Genomic DNA, 24,611 nt, shown 5'->3' with positions numbered 1-24,611 from the left:
ATTGGTTTTTGGCCTTGCCCCTTGTGTGCAGTGATTTCTCCAGCTTCTCGTAATCTTTTAATAATATTGTGAGCCAGAAATGATGTGTTTCAGTGTGGCAAACACCCAATCCATCTTTCCTCAATCTCTCTGTGCACAATCCAAAGACCATTCACAGCCAACATGACTAATAATGCGTGATCATCATATAAATTAAAAGTCTGTTTTCCATGTTATGTCATATCATTGCTAATATGCTGATGTGTTTTCAGTAATCTGTTGAATCTACGGGTGATGTATGAATCTTGGTAACATCTGCATGAAGCTGCTGCCTTGTCTGAACCACATAACGATAATGAGCTATATTAAAATAATAAAAGTCAAATGTTGTAAGAAAAATTCAGTTTGCATTAGTTATGTCCTCATTGTGAGTTCTGCTTTATTGCCAGCAATTAATTATTATGATTGTCATTATTTAATGTGACTTTAGTCTCAGATGCTGAAAGCCTTTAAAAAAAGGCAAAAGTTTAAAAGTTAAACTGGATTTTCTTCAGCGGGAAGATCAAATATAAGCAGGCAGGAGGGTGAGCAACTTTACTTAATACAAACATTTCTCTTTGCCTTTTTTCTGGTAACTTGTTTTTTTTGTTTTTTTTTTAATTCCAGGCTTTTCAGGAAGTCACGTTAATCACTTTTACTACATTTATCCAGCTTGCATATAATATACTGCTAAGAATGCACAGGCAGACATGTGTAAGGTCTAAGTCTAAACATGGTAGTGTGACCACAGCAGACCCACATCAGCAACAGCTGCTGTTGCAAAGTTATGTAAGTGCAGTGAAACATTGAGCAGTTCTCTTGTCCTCATGGATTCTCTGTTATATCTTTCCTCGACCTCAAAAAGTATTTGACTGCGACTCCAGCCTTTTCTTGCTCCTGTTCCAACTTTCCTGAAACACGGTGTTGGCATCAAACCCAATATTACCACGTAGTTTTATTTTAAATCACTGCATATGTTGTTTTTGTAAAAGCTCCTGTAGGCTCCTCCCTTACATTTTTTATTTGGCAGATGTTTTACGCTGGAAACTCTTCCTGATGCAACCCCAAATGGATTCGTGTCTCCTCCCATATTTTCTTTGTACTTGCTCTAAATTAATCATATCAAATAGCACATCAAAGCAAACTATGGTGGTCTGGTTTTGTTGAAATTTATTTACAGGATACCAGCTGCTGTTGGAAGCAGCGTTGTGCCTCAGCTGCAAGCGTGAACTTGTTCATCTTCTGCTACTTCTAGTATTCTGTATAGTTTTTATATTTGTGCTCTGTTTTTACAGTTTTTGTGAAGCAGAAAATCAACAAGCTTACATTTTCTGACTTTCAGCATGTATGTTATCTATTGATTATAGTTCAATTACTGCAAAAATAAAAACAATTGTAAAAAAAAATGGCCCTATTCAAGGTATGTTACATTTTTATAAAGTCTCCTCACAGATTTCGGAAAGCACTGCTATAATGGATTTAGATGAAACAATGATGAGTCCATTAGGGATGCAGGACTGACAAGTCTTACAGTCTTTATTACATCATAAATTGTATGCTCTCGTACATGACTCAAAAATAAAGCTGCGGAAGGTCTTTCAAAGTTTTCTTTAGAAATTGGCTGCTCTTTCATTTTCAGTCCAGTCCCTGTACCTGACCATTTTCAAAAATGTGTTTGTTTTTTAGTCACTAAACACTGACCAATGAATTATTCAATCATAAAAAGAGTCTCTGTCTGAAGGGTTGAACCAGTGTTGTGGCTACATATAACAGACAACTTAGCAAAGAACTTATTTTAAATTGTATCTTTAGGCAAATTGTTACCAGCAGCCTGTCGCAAAAAAAGCTTCATTTGTCAGGATGGCAAGGATCCCAAACACACTGCCATTACAGTAAAAGCATATCTGGTAAGAGGAACACGATCAGTCGTGGATAGTGAAAGCTTGGACCTTAATATTATTGAATCAGTCTAGGAAAGTAGAGCTTTGAATGTCCTTCAAGAAACCTGGAGAACTATTCCTGAAGACTACTTAAAGGATTTACAAGAAAGCTCGGCTAAGAGAGTTTAGGCTGTGTTGAAGAACAAAGGTGATGACTTTCAAGCTCATTAGAGTTGTAAAGACTCTTTTTTTTTTTTTACCGTATGTGCTTTATTTCTGTGTTTATTTGCACACGTTTCAATAAATTACTTAACCTTTTTCTCATTTTCTTTGCATAATATAAAGAAATGGCTCAGGACTTTTGCACAGTATTATATCTTGCCCAAATAATAAAACAATTTTATTTTATGTAAATAGACATCATATTCATATGAACATAAAATGCAGTGCCATGTAAGCACTAATACCTCAAATCCTTGAGCCACATAGTTCCGGTTTCTGTTACCCTGTGATGTCATCTATTAGTGTAGGATTAGCAGAATGACCTACAGGTTGTAAACCAGCACACAGATACAGGCCCTATCAGCGCTCCTCATTCTTAGAAGTGTGTTGTTAAAACCAAAGAGCTTCATACGCTTTGTGTGTAAATGAAATCCCCTTGTGAAAGTAACACTGGGATTACAGTGACAGAGACTGAGCTCTGTACGTGCGTTCTAGCTGTTAGTAAATACAAAGATGAATCAGGTGCAGGTCGCATATAGAAAAGGCAAACCTTGAAGATGAAGTGCAGATAAAATGGCTTTCCTCGAGTTCACATTGTGTTAATGATAATTATCTAATGCTGGCATGATAAACTGAGATACTGAATATGGAGAAAACTGCCCTCTAACACAGCCTATAAAAAAAGAAGAATTCTACCTGATTTAATACCTAATTTAAATTTGGGTGAGTTTCCTCTTTAGTGTCATCACCTTGGGAAGCGCTTCCAGCACAGATGCTATTTTTAGATCTCTATTTTTAGATTTCTGTCTGAAGGTCCAGTTCAGACCAATTGCACCAGGGTCTCCGGCTCACACTGGATCTACTCCAGTATGTCAAAATAATCACAAATATGACAGATAGGACTGGTGATGATTGAAGATTGTGCTGGTGTGTCCAAAAAAACTAGCTGGCATGCACCCAAATTCACCCAGTCTATTACAATATATTACAGTAGAACGCAATGTACAGTTTGACCCTTGGGATGAATTTAAAGCACGTTGTTGACATTAAAAACATTATTTTTTAAAAATCACGAGCTTCCTCCTGGTCACTCTCCTGACCAGCTGTCCCACCTGCAGGGTTGGAGAATGTGAGCTCTTCCACTAAAAACTGCTTGGTCTCTTTGTCGTTACTCTAATAACCTGGGATCACTGAGAAGAAAGCTGAGTTAGTTCGTCACAGATATTTGCCATAATGTAATCACAGAGGTACAGAAGTGGTCATGAAAACCTTGTGGAGTGATGTGGAAGTAGCAGCCACACTGGTAGCCGTAGGTGCAGAAAGACATGACTTTGAAGAAGAGATCAGCCAAATTTAACTCCCCACCCCCCCACCCACCTGCAAAACACTATGTTAGCATTATCATCATTAGCATTATCATCGTCGGTATGTTAGCATGCGTTGGTTAGCATTTAGCTTCAATCATCTATGTGCACTAAAGGAAACGTCAAAGACCTGCTACTAAGATTTTAGAATCTCAACTCTTGTTAAGAAGTATGTTTTCAAAGTTGTTTAACGCATTTGCTAAAGAATTGGAGGAAAATAAAATCTATTAGCTTGGTCACCTTTTATCCATTTTTAAAGGATCAACAGGATAGCAGGACATGATGTCTACTGAGGTCTCAAGGCTTACATTAGTATTCAGCTCAGACACTGTGAAGCTATCGATATGCATTCTTTTTTTTATCCTGTTCCATATTAAAACAGAGTTGGAGCTGCAGAAAAGGGAACACAAAAAACACAATATATTCTATTTAGCTAATTACACTTGAAAGTGTTCCTCAGATTTCACCCCCTAAATGTGAGGCTATAACTGAGCCTTCTGTTACAGTTTTTGCCCACTGCTTGAACACATTTTGCAAAACCCCGCTCGCTGTGCCAAAACTGTACACACAAGTACACATGACACAACACTGGGAAATATACTATTCACATCTGTGCCAAATTGGAACTCTACTCCCAAAACCTAAACTCTGCTGTCAAAACCTAACATTCCTTTGTCAAAATGTAACTCTGTTGACAAAATGACACATACCTGCACCATATGCAAACACTCACAGATCAGGGGGAACACACTAGTCTGCTGTACATAAAACACTGCAGTCCTTGATTCCCATTGTTTATTCAGAAGGCACATTTACAGGAGACACATTTCCAAACAACCATAAACGCAAATAGACCTACTCAATACTGTACATTGCAGTACCATGAATACAGGTACAGCAAATAAAACAACAACAACACAATAGTACTGCAATAGAAAAAACACTATACTGTAAACACAAAAAACCATGACAATTGTGCATAAGTGGGCTCATGGATCCCGCCGTCTGTTGGGGTCTGGCCACAGGACCTCATCAACATCGCAAGCAATGTCCTCTCCCGCTAGGCACCGGGGTAAATATCCTCTTGCTCTCCCTCCATCCATGCTTGCAAAGTTCTTGGAATGGCTACGCTGAGGGCTTTTTGTGGTTGGCTAATTGGTGTTCGGTTTTGCAAGTAGGTGCCTTCAGGTGTGTATTTGAGTGGTTGCAATTACCCGATGTGTTTTGTATTTTGGATACATGTGTTTTCCGAATGGCACCCTGAGATTTCATTTTGTGAGCGAAGTGTCTTATGTATGAAATAGAGTGTAGCATGCAGGACCATGTGTGTTGCATGAGGGAGTAGGTGTGTTGCATAATTGGTACTGGGGTGCAAAGCAGCGCTTTTGTTTAAGGTAGGGGTACATGTGTTTGAGGTATGGTAACAACAGCTTCACTTTGTGTTACTTTAGTCTAAGCATGGGTTTATAGTGTTCAAGCAACGGGCAAAAACTGTAATAGACTCATCTTGAAATCCAAATCCTTTGCTGGACAAAAACAAGCAAAAACAACTTTTATTGACAGTTTCAGGTCTAAATGCAAGTGCAAAGTGCTTAATGTGCATGGATTAAGGCCTTCTGATACACAACACACCACAAATAAATCGTGCTAAAATTACCACAAAGCGTGTGTTTTCAGAAACTACTATGGCTTTTGCTTCAAAGTTGGCAGTGAGGAGACTAGCTGGGAACAAATACCATCATATAAGAGGCTTAATGAGCTTTAGAAAGGAGCAGCCAGATGTATTGACAGTATAGGCATATAATAAAGTGCTCTGTCATGTATGTTATGTAGCCATGTTGCCGTTGGTTAAGAAATAAGAATAAGAAATATTAGTCAAATATATGTGGTTAGGTTTTTTTATATGTTTGAATGGCATACAAATTATTACCAGGAAATCAGTCTTTAGTTTAAACGAGCCTTCAGAGGGATTGGATGGCTTTGAGCGCAGCATGTGTAGCATGTGGTGCTACCGTCTTTTGTTTTTACTTCTGCTTGGTAACTATAAAAACAGGCTGGCTATTAAAATGCTCAATAGACAGCGGAAACCCCTAATCATGCTCCTGCCGTCCTCATGCTCAGAAAGACTGACAGCCTGTCAGTAGGTTTATTTATTTTTTTCCTTGACACTGTCATGTGTTGTCAACTTTAACACATGACAGTATAATACTTTGGTACGAGCATCTGATTGATGACTTGTCATTACGATACATTTGAAGTGCAACAAATAGCCCAGTGTTTGTTTTAAAAGGCCTCTACTGCAGAGCCGAGATGGCTTAGATCTTAAAATGACTTAAATGCACTGTGTTATTGTGTATTTAAGAAATATATTCGTAAACACCATTATGAAAGCAGATAATTGGTCAGTTTGCTGGTCTGAAGCATTCAAGCGTGTGTAAACACAAAGCCACAGAGAAACGATATCAGCAATGATCTTCAGTTGTCATCAGTTATCATTAATCATTAGTTATTATTAATCTCTGGTGCTGTGAAGCCAGCCACCCCTCCCTGAGCCTGGTTCTGCCTGAGGTTTCTTCCTGTAAAAAGGGACTTCCCACTGTTGCCAAAACGCTTGCCAATAGGGGGTCGTGTGATTGTAATCAGAAGGTTGCCGGTCTGAGCCCCGGCTTGGACAGTCTCGGTCGTTGTGTCCTTGGGCAAGACACTTCACCCGTTGCCTACTGGTGGTGGTCAGAGGGCCCGGTGGCGCCAGTGTCCGGCAGCCTCGCCTCTGTCAGTGCGCCCCAGGGTGGCTGTGGCTCCATTATTTATGAAGCGCCTTGAGGCGACTTTTGTTGTGATTTGGCGCTATATAAATAAAATTGAATTGAATTGAATTGAATTGAATTCAATGTAGCTTGCCATCACCAGTGTGTGAATGTGTGTGTGAATGGGTGGATGACTGGATGTGTAAAGCGCTTTGGGGTCCCTAGGGACTAGTAAAGCGCTATACAAATACAGGCCATTTACCATTTGTATAAATAAAACTTGGATTAAACTGAATCAATCTGGGAAGGATTCTGAGAACAATTTGAAGTCTGTCATTCTACAGTGAGAATGATTTTTCACAAATGGAAAACATTCAAGACCGTCACCAATCTTTCCAGGAGTTGACGTGCCAGCAAATTCACTCCAAGGTCAGAAAAAATCAAAGAGCTAGATCTCAGACTCTACAGGCCTCAGTTGGCTTGTTAAATGTTAAAATCCATCACATTAAAATTAGAAAAAGACTGAACGACGAGCTTCTTCGCTCTAAAAAGGCCATGGCAGCACGGCTTTGGTTTGCAAGGAGAGCAAAGTGCAAATGCACACCTGCACACCACAACTCCTCTGCACACTAAAGCTATTGCCACTAAAGGTGGTTTTAAAAGCTACTGAATCATGAGGGGTACTTAGTTTTTCTCACACTGCTTCTGCACTTTGGCTTAGTTTTTGTTAAATAAGTAATGAAATGTGATATGTCACTGAGCTTGTCTTAAAGTAATTTTAAATTTTGTAAGGACCAGATTATTGTTTCATGATGTCTTAACATGTTAAACCTTTGAACTGACAGAGTGTTCTTTCTCTCTACCATGACTGTATCTTTATATCCTTTTCCTTGTAAACCATGTATGTAGGTGGTGTTTTTAAAAAGTATTTATTCCTTTGAAGAATTTGAAATAACTTAAACAATTGTATTCTGTTAACATTTTAAGGCGTGATTGAGGAAACAATCAAAATTGCAGTGACTTATTTTTCCAGGCAGTTCACCTTAAAAGACCTTTGCAGCCAAGCATGTAAGAAGCAAAGCGTCTTCATTGTGGCTTAATAATAGAAGACAAGTGGATGCTGCCTACCTAGTGCCCATCTGCAGGCTACCCGCTGACATTCAGCCCAATTATTCACACTTGCTTAAATGGCACTACAGCCAACAGGAGAAGATGTCCTTTAAAAAGTAAAGACAGCAAGAGGAAAGTTATGTCACTTTGATGCTTCAGGCATTTTTATGTTTTCCCTCAGATACAGCAGTGCTGTCTGCTAGCATGTGTGTTTTTTGTGGCTAGCTCTTGGGAGAAATCATCTTCATTGTGAGCGCTGTTGTTTTTAATATATGTAGCTACATTAAGTGTTTGAGCCCACGAGCAATGCATTATGGGAAACATTCAAGATTTTGGCAGATTTTGTCCCCAGAAATGTTAAATATGAGTGTAACAGGTGAATTCAAGTGAGACGTATGCGTGTGTTCATTTTCTCAATTTATAGCTATTTTCTCAAAGTTTTGAATGAGTAAGTTTAAATGCTGAGATACCTAGCTTGAAATTTTGAGATAATAACCAGAAATATTGACTTACAGATGGCATAAAATAAAACCAGGGGCAGAAAGGATCTTCCAAAGATTTCAACTAACTTTTGTAGATTTTTGGATTTTTATCAACTAAATGCAGTTTGGTGCTGAGTAGATACACTACATTTCCAAAAATAGAGTTGATTTGATGAGTGTGAAACTTAACCCCACTGACTCTTTACTGACTATTTCTTGACTTTTCATTGACTTTCTGTGTCTCTGTTGCAGGGTGACCCCGGCAGATGGAGAGTTATCCCCCTCAGGTGCTCCTGGATGTTTAGATGAGCCTACAGGTGCTACTGGTGGCGCTGGTGCTATGGCTATGCCTGCCACATCCACTCTCTCGTTGCCTATGAGCCAAGGTAAACCTTCCCTGCGTCGCATCAAAGGCCGCATTCACCGCAGCAAGAGCCTGGACAGCCTCGATCTGCTTGACTCCAATGTAAGGCCCATGCACAGCTTCACTCTAACTTAACTTGTACAGAAATAGGAGGAGGTGATAGATAGTAACAGCCCGACAACTGACCACGTTTAGGAGTTTGAGTCTTATAGGAAATGTGCTGTGTGTATAGAATAAAAGTGCGAATGAGGGAATGTGACTTGCAATGTGCTTTGAGTGGTTAATAAGATGAGGAACTTGCTTTTAAGCAAACTCCATTTTAACAGAAACAGAGATGTTGAAGGGAAATGATTTATTGTAGTTTCAATGCAAACTAAAGGCCCAAGAGATATCCTAATGATTTCATTCAGATTGAAGCCACAGCGTTAATACACACACACACACACACACACACACACACACACACACACACACACACACACACACACACACACACACACACACACAGAGGCTGACCTTCGGTTATGTAATATTTCTGTGGTTTTCAGATGAGCACAGTTTAACACTTTCCATATGTCTCTCTCTATGACTGGTTTATTCTCATGAAAAGTATTAATCTGATAAATGATTGGGTAAGCTGCTTGGACTTAAAAACCCTTCCTATCTCTGGGATTGTCTATTGAGCTGAGAATGGCGTTTGGCCCACTCTCACCGCTGGTTAACTCGAGTGTACTTGTGTGTGTTTGCTAGGGTGTGTGCGTGTGTGTGTAGGCAGTTTGGTATTTGGGAAAGAAACCAACGGTTTATGATGTTAACAAATGCCAACCTGCTACTAATGCATGCTGGGTAAGGCTGTGGTCACACAGATAAAGATCTCCTTCCCTGCACGGTGCTACTGTATGTCTTTCTTTTCCCTCTACTACTGTCTTTGTGTCTTGACCCTCTGTAGATGTCTCCCCTAATAAATGTTCGCAGCGTGATGTTTCCTCATCTGCACCCGACCTTCCTCTCCATGCTGACAGTCTGCAGTGTGTGTGTGTGTGTGTGTGTTTGTGTGTACACATGTGCATGCTTGCTTTACTTGTTCAGGGCATCAGCCGGCCTTAATTGAGAGTTGCCCGGTGTCTCTGTGCACAGAGCCTTTGTTCTTCACAACTGGGACTCATTAAGATTACGTTCAAGAGAGGCGGCATTTGCAGCTTGCACAAGTTAATCCATTTTTGATGTGAAGGTGGGTTGAAGGATGAGAGAAAAAGTCACAGGGTGGAGGTGACAGTCAGGAACATGCTCCGAGATGACACAGCACAGCATCGGTCTGAACGATGCAGCAAACGCACACAAACACACACTTACGACCGCTTTTGTCTGTTTGATTGACTGCTGGCATGAGGTCTCCTGTCAGTTTCTAATTTTGAGACAGAGGCGAAAATATCTCATAGATTTTTAAAGCAACCTTGAGTGCCCTGCTGCATAATACTTGGCAGTGAGCCGTCTGGTCTAACTCAGAGGATTTTTTTTTCCTACCTTGCAGACGTGATTGAAGTAAGACCAGAGGTGGGTTGCACTGGAGCTGTAGAGGCAGATGGTCAATGAAAGTTAGATGTGACTTTCCTGTTGTATCATCGAAGAAAACAAAAACGTGCAGCACTCACGGCAGAGCTTTGGTTGAGTGGGAAATGAGCCGTGCAACTACAGCAGTGCTGTTGCCAAGGATAAAAACAGGGCTGAAAGATTTAAGGAAAAAAGATATATAAGTAGGCATATATTAATTATTTTATCGACAGTAATGTGCTTTCCTTGTCCTTCCTTTTTATTAAACCCTTTTGACTGGTTTCAGAAGGGCTTAGGGTGGAAAAGGTGATGCTTGGTCTATTGGTTGTTTTTGCAAGTGTGAAATACTGAAATACAAAAGCGCTTTTTCTTTGCTTGAATCAGAATTTTTTTTAAATAAGACTGCCACCAATCTCAAGGGTAGAAGTTGTTTATATACCAGCAAACCCAACTTCAGCAACCTTACAAATGTTGCTGCCGTTTAGTTTTTTGTTTTCTATTTTCTTTTATGTCCAAAGTAACGTATTTGTTTTGTAGAAATCCTTCTGCAAGAACTTGAGATGTCGCTAGTTTCCGGAAACTAGTGAGCTAACTTCCTGCTAATTTCCTGCTAACTTCTAACTCTTTTAAACTTCGTCTTTTACATTGATGCCTGGATGTTAAAATTTACTGTAACACCCACTGAACATTTTAATGTAGAGTAAGGGTAGTGTGGTTATATTAAATATAAGGCAAAGAGAGAACTTTAAGGAATTCTAAAGTGACCATCAAAACCATGAAAAAATATTGCTGTAAACAGTTTATTTTGCGACACAATGAAACAAATGATAGCGTAATATGAAACGATAGACGTTTTCATATCGTAACAAACTGTTTATCTGTCCTATAGGTAATATGTATAAATATTAGCAGCACTGGCATGAATGTACATTAAAAAAAGATTCGAATTTTGTGTCACATCAAATTGAAAAAGAAAAAAACATTGCTTCATTTTCACGAACTTTTCACTTTTGTTCTGGCACAAGTCCTGCACTTCCTAATCTGTCAGCTAGCGCTCAATTTGTAACATGCGCCGATGTGACTCCTGCAGGAAGTATTTTAGGCATCAGTGTAGGGAAGCCAGAGTTGCTCTGAGACTCAGAGTCAAAGCGATGCTTCACAGTCTTGTCTTTAAAGACCATCCATCAGCAAAGATAGTCTTCAAACACAGCCTTGAGAAAACCTGTGATTTAAAGCAAGCCTTCCTTTCTTTCTTTATTTGTGTTTATTTTTTCAAGCTTACGTTCTAACTGAAACATAATAAAAGTAAATCTCAATACTTTACATTTTGCATTAAATATATAGACGCTGCAGACTATCCATTTCATCTCACTTGCTCCTCGCTCCATGTATCAGAGCATGTTACACAAATACATTTTCTCCCGTTCGCTTGCCCTGCTGTGGACCTCCGCATGACGTCCATGAATGTAAATTCGTAGCATGAATAATAGATGGAAGAAATGATCCACGTCGTAATGTAGCGTTTTCTTTCTTTCAGTTGCAGCTATTTTTGCACATTAAAAAAATCAGCTCAGTGAGGACTACAGAGAGGAGAAGCTGAAAAAACTGTGGTTAAACTGGGTGAACTGATATGCAGAGACCTTGAGCTGAAAGTACACAATGTTTTAGTGAAATCTGTGGGGCACAATGCCTCGTCTGCTGCACTGTAGCGTTTATTTATCACTTAGTCTGTCCAAATAAGAAAACAAGAATTGCAGATTTTAAAAAATAAGAAAAAAAGGTTCATAAGGTAAAGTTAATAGTACTTCCAACACCTAGTAGCTTCTGGACTTTTTGAGTGCGGTGTTAATATCTGGAAGGAACATATCCTGTGGACAGTGAATAGCCTTTGATGAGCAGTTGGCGATGAGGTAGGCTTGCCTGCTTTCTGTCAGGATAATGGCCAGACCAAAGATGGCAAACCCACAAACACAAACTGACAGACGGGTGTGAAAGAGAGATTACAAAATAGAGTCATAAATAAAAGGTTATGACATGAATGGCCGAGGGAGGGCTGAGCGAGTGGTTTGGCAGCGGGTGCAGCATGTACCTATTAGATGAATATATTTCCCCTGGACAGACAGAAGGCTCTGCAGACGCCTTATAACTCATTCTCCTCGTCCCTTGTTTTCAAGGCACAGTGGCACAAAATTGCACATCACATAAAGTCGTTTATTTCACCAGCGCTGAAACAGTCTGCAGCCTTTGTGGTTATGGAACGATATGCTGTGCCTAAAGAGTGTGTGTGTGTGTGTGTGTGTGTGTGTGTGTGTGTGTGTGTGTGTGTGTGTGTGTGTGTGTGTGTGTGTGTGTGTGTGTGTGTGTGTGTGGACTGAATATGGTATTACAGCAGCAACAGTGGTTATTTCTGAACAAATTATTAAATCTGCAGTAGCGCTAAGCTTCTGGTATCATCATCATCAGTGTGGGAAATTAACAACAAATAGGAGCCAAATGCTGGTGGGTTTTGTAAGTTGCATGGCTCAGCCAGCAATGGACTATGAAAAAAATACATGTCATCAAAATACATGTAAAAACTAAATCATAAAATGAAACAGATATACCTGAAGTTCACGACCTTAATAGAGAGGGAGTATGTATGCATGTGTCCTGTTGCCAGGTCAAACTCTTAAAGCTGTCCCGTTTCTTGGCTGTACAGTGTTACTGCTGTTCTGCACAAAAGCAGTCCTGATGACGTACACCAACACAATGAGATCGTTAGATGTGATGCAATCGTGAGAAATCTGCCACAAAAGTCAGCATGCAACATCTGTCAGAGACCACAGCTCTACTCGTTCTTTGCCCGCCTCAAGTGGAAGCACAAACGCATTTCATGTTGACACTGGCACATAAATCCAAAAGCAGGTATGGAATGTATGATAGTGTAAACCAAAAACTGGCAACATGAAGTCAGATGTGTTTTGGCACATTATTATTATTTTCTTGTCATGAAGAATAAAATGAAACACGAGAAAGTTAAACATAATGGGGAATTTAATTTTATTTAATTTTGTTGCGCAACAAATTGCATGTATGTACGGTGGTCCTGAGAGGCCAAACGGACTGCAACTTAAGAAAACACCAACATTAAGAAAAACGCTGCAAAAGCACACAATACACAATGAAAATAGGAAAAACGGAAATAGAAGAAAACAGATTTCCAAAAGCACAAGGGAAGTGTTTCCTGGGAGACAATAACCCAACGGACCAGTTTCAGCACTTGTGGTAGCTACCTGGGTAATGTGCCAGTAAAGTATCTATTGCTGTGTGATTTATTACTATTAATGAAGGCTACATTACAACCTGCTAGCTACAAACAAAATCATGTGCAGTTGTGATGTCCACCCTAATCTTACTCATTTTAGATTAAGATTTAAAAATGTAGTTGGCATTGCTTTCAGAACTGCACGTGATTATTTGCAGCTAGCAGGTTGTTAATGCATCAAGTCTAACAGTCTGTGGTCTATGAACCAACCTCAGCTAACACCAGCTAACAATGTTAGCTTGGTGACAAATAGCCTTTAGTAATAGTAACAGATCAGTACATTCATGTAGTTGTAAAATGCATGACAATATATCAAGTAATCCAAAGTATTCAGAATATGTTACTCACATTGAGTAACTTAACAGAATACATTACAAATTACATTTTGGACCATTTTGCATTCTTTAATCTGTAGTGGAATACATTTTAAAAGTAACCTTCTCAACACTGATTATATTGAAGTATATAAATAAAACTGATAAGACAAATAATGCTGTACGATTAATACTTTTTCTTTTGTCACTTACCAGGATTCTTGCTTGTGCTCCTTTTACTTGAATAAAGAGATCTTGATTGGCAAATGGGACATTCAGTGAAGCATTATCACTCCTCATTATTTGCATTAAGCAGCAGCACATCTATAGGCTGTAGCTTTCATGCTCCCTATGGCTTTCGTTTTGATTCCAGTGATTCATTAGCTTTTTAAAGACACAAAGCCCTCTGCATAATGACATGCTTTTTGCCTCTTGTGTTAGCTCGTGCTGCGGCCGCTGTGCATTAGTAATGTCAGGCAGGAAGGGCGTGCAGGATCAATGATGGTTCTATAGATAGATGAAGCTATGATCTATGCCAGCCACAGCATGAAAGTGAGAAAGATTTATATTTAACACAGGGTCATTTGGAACCATTCGCATTAAACTGGTTTAATCAATCCCTCTCAGTTTGCAGGGTCAGTTGGATGGGACATCAGTGGTGATGTAGCTAAAGGAATTCCCGGCCTCATTCGTTGAAGATAGCGTTCGTGTTGGTACGTCTGGCAGTCTGCTGTCCTCCGTGCAATATTGATTGGTCGCATTAGGGAGTCTGCAGGTCAGCGTTTCTCTAATGGGGGCAGAAAAAGATGGAGGAGAACAGAAAGTAGGGGATGAGTAGATAGAATGAGGTAAGAAAGGAGGGGAAAATTAAAGGCGATGAGACTGACGGGATGTCTGACTTAACGTGTAGCTATACTGGTGTTGTTTTTCTCACGCGACCTCAAGCACAACCCCATCACCGCTCTGCCTCACAGTATTGATTAGATGTGCTATAGCTAGTTAAAGAGGACCTGTTGTTCTCGCCTTCATGGTCTTTGTTTACAGCATATTAATACAAATGTTTGCCCACCTTCACCTGGGCAACTGTCAATATTAAATAAATAACACCAGCGAGCACTGTACTGTGCTACTTAATGGCTCAGAAGAATTAATTTTATTGATCAGGTCTGACTGGCTGACATCACAGTGGCATCCATGTGAGATGTTTTTGGACAGCAAACTACTCGTGGTGCTTGTGATAGGTAAGCTTTAATTTTGTCCTAATTCACATGCTATTCACTTGCTTGTTATTTAACAGCCTCAGTGAGTGGCAGCATTTCCTCAGTGACCTTCGGTAGCGCTGGTGTTTTCGTGTAACTTTAGATCTTGCTTTCACATCTATCCTTGTTTGAGTCTCTGGGCTGTTTTAGTAGCGCTGAAATGTCCTCTTCTGAATAATTTATTATTCTTAAAAGCAACACCTTGAAGCCCCGGGTAAATTAAGCCAAATGGCACGACGGATTCCCCATTGTTTGTTTGTTTTTTGTTTTTTTTAATGTTTGGGTTGGTGATGTGTCCGCTGGAAGTAAACAACGGGTCCTGCATGAAACGTGTCGGATTATGAAAAGAGAAGATCGGGTTAATGTATGACTTCAACATTCATCCACGTGTCCACAGCAGCAGCAGCAGCAGCAGCCGCGTCTAATTAGATGGGATGGAGTCTCAGCAGCTCCGCTGTTTCCATGGTAACACAATTACTGTGCCCTGGGTGGGAGGTTAGGGTGATAATGCGTGTAGGTTTACACAATGTCAGCGGACAGTTTTTTTTGTTTGTTTGTTTATGTAAAGAGGAAATATTATATTATGTTTAGCTTCTCGGATTTATTTTTCTGTTTGTGTGTGTAGAAGAAGGAAACGCTCACACAGTAATGGCGAACATAAAAATTCATATTTACCATCTGATGTCGAGGCTTCGTATATGATGTTGTTCATGAGTGTTAAGAGCTTCAAATATTTCATTGATTTGATATGACTAATGTGATGGTCTTCAGTCTGTTCTATGTTTTTAGAGAGATCCAAAGGAAAAGAAGAACTGATTGTAGCATTATGTTATGTGCTGTAAGATATTTGAAAAGCCAAAAAGCTACTTTATGCACAGGCTACTCCTGTTAATGCAGTCGAATCACTCACAAATAAAACAGTTCCCTTGATGAAATACGCAGAGAAAATTCAATTCAATTTGAAGCTGGCAGAAAAAGATGCAGACACTCGAAGGCATGGAAGTGGGAAAAACAGACAAGTGCTTCAAGGAAGTTGCAGGATCAACCGACCAGAAGTCCGATCAAGTCAATCGGAACTCAGAGGGCAATGTTGATCCAAGAAAACAGATGAAAGCCATAACTCTGGGAACAATGGTCCATAGTCTGATTATCATGTCATGCCCCTGTGGTATCATAAATAACCAATAGCATCACTGCTAGAAGATGAATGGTGCACCCGTTATGGTGGGACTAGCCACCCTCCATAATGCACGATGACTCTTTACCTCCAGGTAAAGTGGTGTAATGGGGGGTGGGGGGGGTGATGTTGCAGTGGAGAAGCCTCCACCTCTAGGGCAAGAAATCCTGAAAGTCTGAAGAAACCGATGCAATTATCTCCAAAGAGGAAGTTAGAAAAGATGCAACTTTCCACAATGCTTCCACAGTTAAAAAACAAAAAACAAACAAAGAAAAAAACAAAAACAAACAAAGTTTGGACATTAAATTTCATATTAAAGAAAAACTAAAAAGTAAACCTAATTCTCCAGCATCAGTGGGATGGCACCGTGAAAATATTCTGTACACACCTAGCAGTGACATGTTATTCTTGTACACACAATTTACACATGCCTACTGTTTCTAAATTATGGTCAGCGTGTGGCCCAAAAAATGGCAAATTACTTATTACTAAGTAGACGGATATCAGCTGAACAGCCAAAACAGTATTAAGTTTTAACATTTGCCAACTCTTTACTTCTCACCTTGGAAGTGCACGGTTCATAGTTTGCTTGTACTGTTTTCTACTGTGCACAATATGGTCTCTCCTTCCTGGGCCCTGCACTGCACCCTCACCACACACAGCCCAGTTTTTTACTGAAATACCTGAGACATGAAGAAAATAAAACACTAAGGACACATCTCCTGAAATGCAGTCACACTCCAATTTAAAAATGAGCCCAGCTGTCAGAAATATCCTCCGACTGGATCAGTGTAGCCACTCCACACACACACGCTTACGTGAAGATGCAACGTGAAACTGTAACGAGGCCTGCTCAACTTAGAATGGTCTGATAAAAAAAAAAAAAGTGTTTAAAATCTCCGACAGGACGTACACAGCGCGATTTGCTGGGTACTACACATTCTTCCACAGATATTTTTGACTTCTTTTTTGACTTTTTTTTTTTTGTTGGTTTACCTAAAACTTGATTGAAACAAAAAAAACAAGACTGTATTTGCAAACCAATTGTATTGTCTAGGCATTTTATGCAGATTGCAAATCTTGAAATATGAGTATTTATTATCTTCATAAACCCCTGGCTTATCTGATGTGTGCTGTAATATTAGTTAAAGCGAAGATGATCGCGTGTCGTTTGTCCCTTTTTATCATCTTTCTATGTTACGCTCTTTCAGCAATGTCAGCCTCTCTGATGCTGCTGTACACCGAAAGATCTCTCTAACCTTTCCTACCGTGCAGGCACCTTCAGGGGCTCTCATTACACGTTTGACTTTTATTTTCCCTCTCAACTAAATCGACCACCAGAAATGTGAAACTTTGTCAAGTGAGACACCTCCAGGGGGAAGTCACGATGGCAGCCTGCACCCTGGCTCTGTGGCATCTGTCTGCAGACTAAATCGACTGAGTCGAACAAACAGAGGACGGGAAAAACAAGGAGAAATGAACGGGTTAATCAGATCTGATGGATGGAAGGAGATACTATGTGTGTGTCTTTCTGCTTGTCACTGTATCCGTGTGCCTCAGGACGACTGTTTGCTTGGGGACAAAGGGGCTCTCAGGATGGATTCGTCAGAAGCCGGGGGCTGTGCTGTGCACCATTAGGATCAAGGATGCTATTTCAGGATGCTACCTGCTGAGGGATGTACTCTGCTCACAGTTTTGATGGCCCCCTCCGCTCAAGTCCATTAAACAGGGCAGAGATGGCCTCTGCGGCTGCTGAGTAACCGTGATAGCGCCTGTTTTCACAAGCTGACCACCTATTTTAGGTCTGATGTTTATATGTTTAATGCTTGCATTTTGTGAATGATTCTGGTCTTCTTCTATATTTAACCTCCTCACTAATATACAATCTAACTCCATCACTGGCGAGCGTTTGATTTCATCCCTATCTAAGATGCTTGTCCTTAAGGCATGACCTTTTGTGGGCTTGCATAACTGTCTCCACTTTAGGTGGGGTTATAAAAGCCATGCAGAGAGTCTTCTGCTGCTTTCCTAAAAATTAAAACAGGTACAGGTGAAAGATCTTTAAACAGTCACTTTGTACGTACTCAGCTTTTTTGGAATTTAAGTTTTTAAGTTTAAGACTTAATTAAAGGTTTAGGTGAAGAGCAAGCAACTAGTCTTTATGGTGGTATTGTTGTTAGGCACCTCACCGGGATATGAATATGCCTGTGTGTGTGTGTCTGTGTGCACGTCTGTTTATTTGAGGAAGATGAATCAGCGTTGTTTGCTGACTGACTGGTGCAGCACGGGGATGCAGAGTGACCTTGGTGGCCTTTGGGGTTAAAAGTCATGTCTAGTATGACATGTTGTTTACATTTTTGTTTTTGTTTTTTTCATTTTTTCCACGTAGAAGATGTGCGATTAAGTAAACTGAAAGGAATAGACTGGCAACCCTTCCGGGCTGTTCCCCACCTTTTCTCCAGGATCCAGCCCCCCTCCAACTCTTGGATAAGTGATTTTTTTTTTTACAATTAAGATGTGGTAACACTTAAATTTTTGTTTTTAGCACTTTGTTTCTATTTGATTAATCTTATTTTAAAAATATAGAGACTGTAGGGTGGCATCCTCTCCTTCCTCCTGTTGTCATAAGTGACTTGTTTAGTGTGGGCTGTAACAAGTTACTCCTTCTCCGACATTACTGTTCTGTAATTCACCTGTGTGGCCACTAAAAGTGCTTTTGCTGCACCAAAAGAATTAAAAAGGCTCCGAAGCTCTGCCCCCCCCCCCCAATCAACACGTCTGGAAAACAGTGAGGGCTTTAATCCTGCAGAGGGCAGAGTTTCACTACGAACCACCTTAACCCTGCTGCTGAGGGGACTACTGACCTGCTCAGCAGTGGTCTCCATTTTAAAGGACAGCATAATATACCCATAAGTGGATATATGTCATATGCTGCACACCAGTTTTAACTCTTACATAGATAATTATATCTCTGCCATATTTTTGAAATTCAGTTTGTGATGAATTGAAAAACAAAGATCAAGACGTCAGAAAAGCAAGTCATCAGCTTTCATGTTAGTCTAAAGACAATTAGAATCGAACAGCCTGCTTTACTGACATATGAACAGACATAATGAGAGTCTCCGCAGTGAATTTCTACTATCTCCAAATTCAACCGCACTAATATTACATTGGATAAATATGTACAGGGTGGGCCATTTATATGGATACACCATAACAACATGGGAATGGTTGGTGATATTAAAGTTGACATGTCAATGGCTATGGGTCCATTCTTCATCAATGGAAACCTCAAGGCCAGTGGAAATTTGAAATTGCTACATGATGATGTGTTTCCCTCTTTATGCACTGAAGCTGGCACGTTCCCTGAGTTTTTCCAGCAAGATGGTGCACCACCACATTATGGGTGCCAGGTCCGAGCATTCCTAGATGAACTGTTTCCTGGAAAGTGGATTGGTCGTCGTGGGCCAGTTGAAAGGTCTCCCGATCTGACCCCCTTAGACTTTTATCTTTGGGGTCATCTGGTGTGAGTCTATGGTGTGAAGATACGAGATGTGCAGCACCTGAAACTATGAATACTGGATGCCTGTGCTGGCATTTCTCCTGCGGTGTTGCTATCAGTGTGTGAAGAGTGGGAGAAGAGGGTTGCATTGACAATCCAACACAATGGGCAGCACACTGAACACATTTTATAAGTGGTCAAAAACTTGTAAATAACTCATGAAAGAATAACGTTACGTTGAAACCGAGCACACCATTGTTTTTCTTGTGACATTACCAATAAGTTTGATGTGTCACATGGCCCTCTTCCTATTGAAAAAACAAAAGTTATATCCAAGATGGCCACCATGGTCACCACCCATCTTGAGGAGTTTGCCCCCTCACATATACTAATGTGCCACAAACAGGACTTTTCACAAACGATTCCCATTTTATTATGGTGTATCCATATAAATGGCCCACCCTGTATATTTAATTTGCAATAAACCTCAGGCCTGTAGCTATTGTGCATCCCTCTGTGACTTCATGGGTTAGCCTTCGAAGCAGATGCCAGAAAACTTGATTAACTGAAATCGACATATCAGAAAAACCTACTGGGGATTGCGCTGCCAAGCAGAGAGAGAGAGATCTGTGTACCAACGGAGAAACAGAGGGGCACGGGCACAGATTCATCTGCAGATTAACCACATGCTTCTTGCTAAACATGCTATCTAGTAGTATTTGAAAAATGAACTCAGAATCTGGCTTTAGCATGAATATAATCAGCATTACATCTGCACTGAAGAGGAAGAATGTGTGAACAGTGAAATATAAAAGTTCCGATGTTCTGTTCTTGTTCTCGTTCATGAAACTGTAAGGGGCGACGTGAACTCCCTGGCAAGGCTGGTCACATTTATGAGGTGGTGTCGAGCCTTAGCTGGAGATATTTTATTAAAAATAAGAGAGGGGGCAGAAGGGAGAGCAGGAAGGGATGACTGATCAGTCAGCTGACAAGGATTTTATCATCCATGGGTCAGCGCCTTCACATTGAATGCAGTGTGCCTGGTGCCACTGGTAGCCTTGAAGTTCAGCTGGACTGTGCACAGTTTCAGAAACTCCGCATGGTCAGAGGAGCAGTGTTTAAAGAGGCGCCCTCCAACAGTATATATATCTCTGGCTCCTGTTCAGTGGACGCTCCCTCTGAGCCTCAGTGATGTTGCCAGTGGATTAGCTGTGCTCACATCCCTGTATCCTTTGTTATATCGTCTGCTTGTTTTCTTTTAATAAAGCTTGCTATCCTCCTTAGTCCCGGTGGAGGCTGGCAGACTGACAGGCATACGAGACACCGAGCAGGTGGACAGGAATGACAGGTAGGGAGGGTGTGATGGTGACAAACTGGGCGGAGGTGGAGAGGTGTTGCACGGGTGCTAGAAAAGGTCACAGCACCACAAACCCCTCTGTTTGTTTGGCGCAGTCACAGTTAGCGTCACACCCTGCGATGTTGTCGCTTTTGATTGTGTCTTCTTCTGTGACGAGCTACGTTCTTGTCAGTCGGAGTTGGAGCCAGATTTGCTTTCATGCATATGGGCACTTTTACAGTGGCACGAGCAAACCTGCTCGGAAGGGGGAACATCGCTTACCTTTGACACCCCCTCCCGTCAGTAGCAAGTCAAAAGGACGTGCTCTTGAAGATAAAGAGAAACTCGACAAGAGTTTTAAGCTGTGAAGAAATTTTGATCAGTAATCGTCCCAGTCTGATGACTAACAGCCTGCACCGGTTACAAATTTAGCGTGCAACATGAAATGTTGTTGCTCATTTGATTCTCCGGTGGAGGCAGATGGATGTATTGGTGACCCCTCATCCCCCCCCATCGACTGGACGAGCTCCACCTTCCTGCAACGGCAACTTAGTCATCATAGCCGCTGATGGTTTGTCCCTAATGGTGATCCATAAATAAAGGAGCAACCAATGAAGAGAATTGATTTCCACAAGCATGGAGGAGATTTATGCTCTGACTTGGACTCCTCTTCGCGGCTGTATATCACTCCTCCTGAGATGTTTTGCCCTTCATCTTTTTTTTCTTTCCTGTCTCTGACTTTAACATCCAAAACAGAGAGCTCCCTCTCTCTCCCTTTTTTTAGACAATAACATTTGCCAAATGTCTTTCTCTTTTGCCTTTGATCTTTTTTCACTTTCGACTCTATTTTATTAGTCCACATGCTCTTTTCACCTGGCCTGTAGCAGTTGGGTTTTTCTCCCTGCTCTGCGTCTGTCTGTTGTTTTCTTGTTTTCTCATTCGCTCGCACGCACACACACCTTCACCGTGTAAAAATTGGCCAGACTCTAACACACCAGCCTCTGACTTTTCTGGAATTTGCTCATTTTGCTGATTTTTCTGTTTGACTGACTCAGGTTAAGGATCTGAGAAGTGGACGTTCTTCAGCATTTTATTGACCTGATCTGTTGGGTCTGCATGCTTTAAAGGATCATACAGTTTCCTGTAATCCAGCCCTCTGATTCACTTACATAGTTAATCCACCAACGTAGCTACATATGCATTGGTTTGCTCCAGATTTGCATTTCATGTAGCAGATGTTCTCTGTGCTTCTGTGTGTTTGTGTGCATGCTTTTATGCTGGTCCACCCTGCCGTGGACATCCAGGTGCTTCTAACACCAGGAGCCATAACAGACCTGAGTTTATTAATGTTGTTCATTTCCTCTCGTCTGTTCGCCTCTGGCTGCCTCGCTGCTCAACTCTCCAGTCCAACATTCCACACACTCCACTGGAATTAAGGGAGAGGCCTGCGGCGAGGCAGGGAACGAGCTCAGGAATGTCTCTGTTATCACAGGGAGAGATGATGGAGGGAGGAAGGGAACAGGAGGTCAGGCTTGAGGGCCTCAGCGTTGTTAGACTGATTTCAGTCAGGACCGCTGGAGTCGTAGGAGTTCCCAGCATCAAAGCTTTGTGCACTACACACAGCTCTGCCCATAGGCTCATATTACCACAGAGGTGCGGGCCTCTGGCCCAATCAGAACACATAGGAATCTAATTTTAGAGCTGCGGCTTTTTAAATCAATATCTCCAGTCCTATCAGTGGCAGTGTCATGTAGATTATCTCACGGCTTTCATAGATGTCACACCAGGTTGGCTCTGCTCTCAGTCCACAGCGTGCGCTGTTGAGGATCACCCCACATTCACTCACGCAGGCAAATGCACTGGCTCGCAAACTGCACGTGCATACGGAGGGGCACATACGCGGGCAAAAGCATCCCTCTGGGTTAACCGTAGCTGGAGTCAGAGCGTGTGCAGACATATGCACATGTGTGTGGTGAGTGAACGTGAGAAACAAATTGATATGGTATGACGAGGACAGATTAAAATCAAATGCCATATTTTGGGAGGTTAGGCAGAGGCATCATGTTTTGCATGTGAGTGTTTGAATATCCGTATGATTAATTCAAGCGTTTGGTCTTCTGGAGAAAGAGGATGAGAGTGCAATTTTGAAGGTAAATGTTTCAGTGCTACGCAACATAAGGATATTTTCTTGTTTAACACTATATTTTGAACAAGAAATACAAAAAGGCGTGCAGTATAGTTTTAATGGGAGTGTTATTTTGTTGGTATTTTGTGCTCTGACTGATTTCAGTCATCTTTCAGCTCTTGTGTCTCTGTTGTGGGCTTTGGTGATGGTCGTAAATTAGAAATGAAGAGAAAGAAATAAAAAAAATACAGAGCTTTTGAACATTAATGACAGTGACATCAGAAATTCCGGATTAAACCAAAGTGTTTTCTGAGAGGTTCATAACAAAGCGAGAGCAGATATGACGATGGAGCACAGCAAGAAAATTTATGGATGTAATATTAAAATGTTTTGGTTTTTTTGTTTTTGACCAGCGAGGAGGCGTCGGTTTGTTTGGAACACAGAACGAGAAGATCTTGTTTCAAACATCTTGCCTTGGTTTCCTATAAATACTCTAGATTCCCTTTACCCCAAATCCATGCATATTAGGTGTAATATTACAGTGTAACAATTCCCTTCTGGTCTCTGCAGAGGAGTTGAAACCTGGGTTCTGCTCCTATAGTTTATGTGTAAATGCAGAGGGCACATTTCTCCATGGGACGTAAAAAAAAAAAAAGTTAGTAATGTTTACAGTGATGGTTTCATATTGAGCTTTAGCTGCTCTTCAGATTTTCTCCTTTGTCATGTGAGATAAATGAACTATTTATCACATTTTCCTTACAGGCAGTTCAGTCCTTTAAACAGTTCACTGTGTCAGTGTGAGCTTTCAGTGAATGGATTTCTGTGTGAAATCCACTCAATCTTAGGCATGCATAATGTTGAATAGTCTACCTATTAAAAATGATTGTTTTCATCCTTTTACTAGTTCTACTATTATAGATTTAAGACTAGGCTTACCATGCAACAAATCAGAGTTACATTAAATTCAAGTTAAATTCATTTGATGAATAAAGCTGAATGGAAGAGATGTTTCCTTTAAGTATTTAAAAAGTCAAGCTGTTTTTACAGTTTAACATTTATATATCTAAGCAAAGGTTAACTGCTGTGATCCAGATGCTTTCTGGTAGAAAATCCTGTTGTCCTGTAATGTGTCATGCAATCTGACCTTCCCACAGGACTGCTGCCCCTGCACATTACACACTGACTAACAGCATGACAACAGAACTAATCACAGCCTTGTAGCTGTGGTCTGCATAATGTTCCCTCACACACACACACACACACACACACACACACACACACACACACACACACACACACACACACACACACACACACACGTAGCACCTATTAGACTAGTTTTTAAATCCTTCATCATTTTAAAAATATTCACTGGTGTATTTAAAGTGTCGTCTCACAGTAGAGAGATGTGATATGAATTTTGATTTTTTAATGAATTTTGATTTAGAGAATCTCTTCAAAATTCATGGAATTATGAGCCGAACTCTAATTTCTTTTTATTTTGTTTCCAAGGAGCCAGACTTTCTTTTCATTTTTTAAAGCAGTCTTGAGCAAAGTTCTCCAGGGTTTCTGAAGGTCCTTCAAAGTTTCCTTTGGACATTGGTTGCATTTTTCCAAGCAATTCTTGTACTGAACCATGATTTTTTTTTTTTTTTTTTTTGGGGGGGGGGGGGGGGGGGGGGGTGTTTATAAAGCCTCCACTTAGCTTGTTGTGCAGTGTGGACAAGTGGAGATTAGAAGAAGTGGCAGCCCTAAAAAAAAAAGCTATGTACAACAGATAGACAGTATCTGAAAGTCATGTCCTTAAGATGCATCTGGACCCTCAGTTGATCCATATGCTGTTCACTGAAGCCTCA

The 24,611-nt window shown here is 40.7% G+C and overlaps 1 protein-coding gene across 6 annotated transcripts in view; it reads left to right on the top strand.

Moving 5' to 3' along the window:
* Positions 1–24,611, top strand: part of tjp1a (tight junction protein 1a) — a 103,848-nt gene that overhangs the window by 17,589 nt on the left and 61,648 nt on the right. For 5 of the 6 annotated variants that reach the window (XM_080885412.1, XM_080885409.1, XM_080885408.1 and 2 more), the window contains exon 2: positions 8,076–8,289. In XM_080885412.1, the coding sequence (XP_080741538.1) occupies positions 8,076–8,289 (214 nt within the window). Of the gene's footprint in view, positions 1–8,075; positions 8,290–22,535; positions 22,603–24,611 lie in introns of those variants that run through there. The other variant, XM_080885414.1, reaches the window with a different exon arrangement.

The sequence above is a fragment of the Rhamphochromis sp. 'chilingali' genome, assembly GCF_963969265.1.
Source record: "Rhamphochromis sp. 'chilingali' genome assembly, chromosome: 6".
Lineage (NCBI taxonomy): Eukaryota > Metazoa > Chordata > Actinopteri > Cichliformes > Cichlidae > Rhamphochromis > Rhamphochromis sp. 'chilingali'.
The sequence above is the reverse complement of the archived record's forward strand: the minus strand, read 5'-3'. Positions and strand labels throughout refer to the sequence as shown.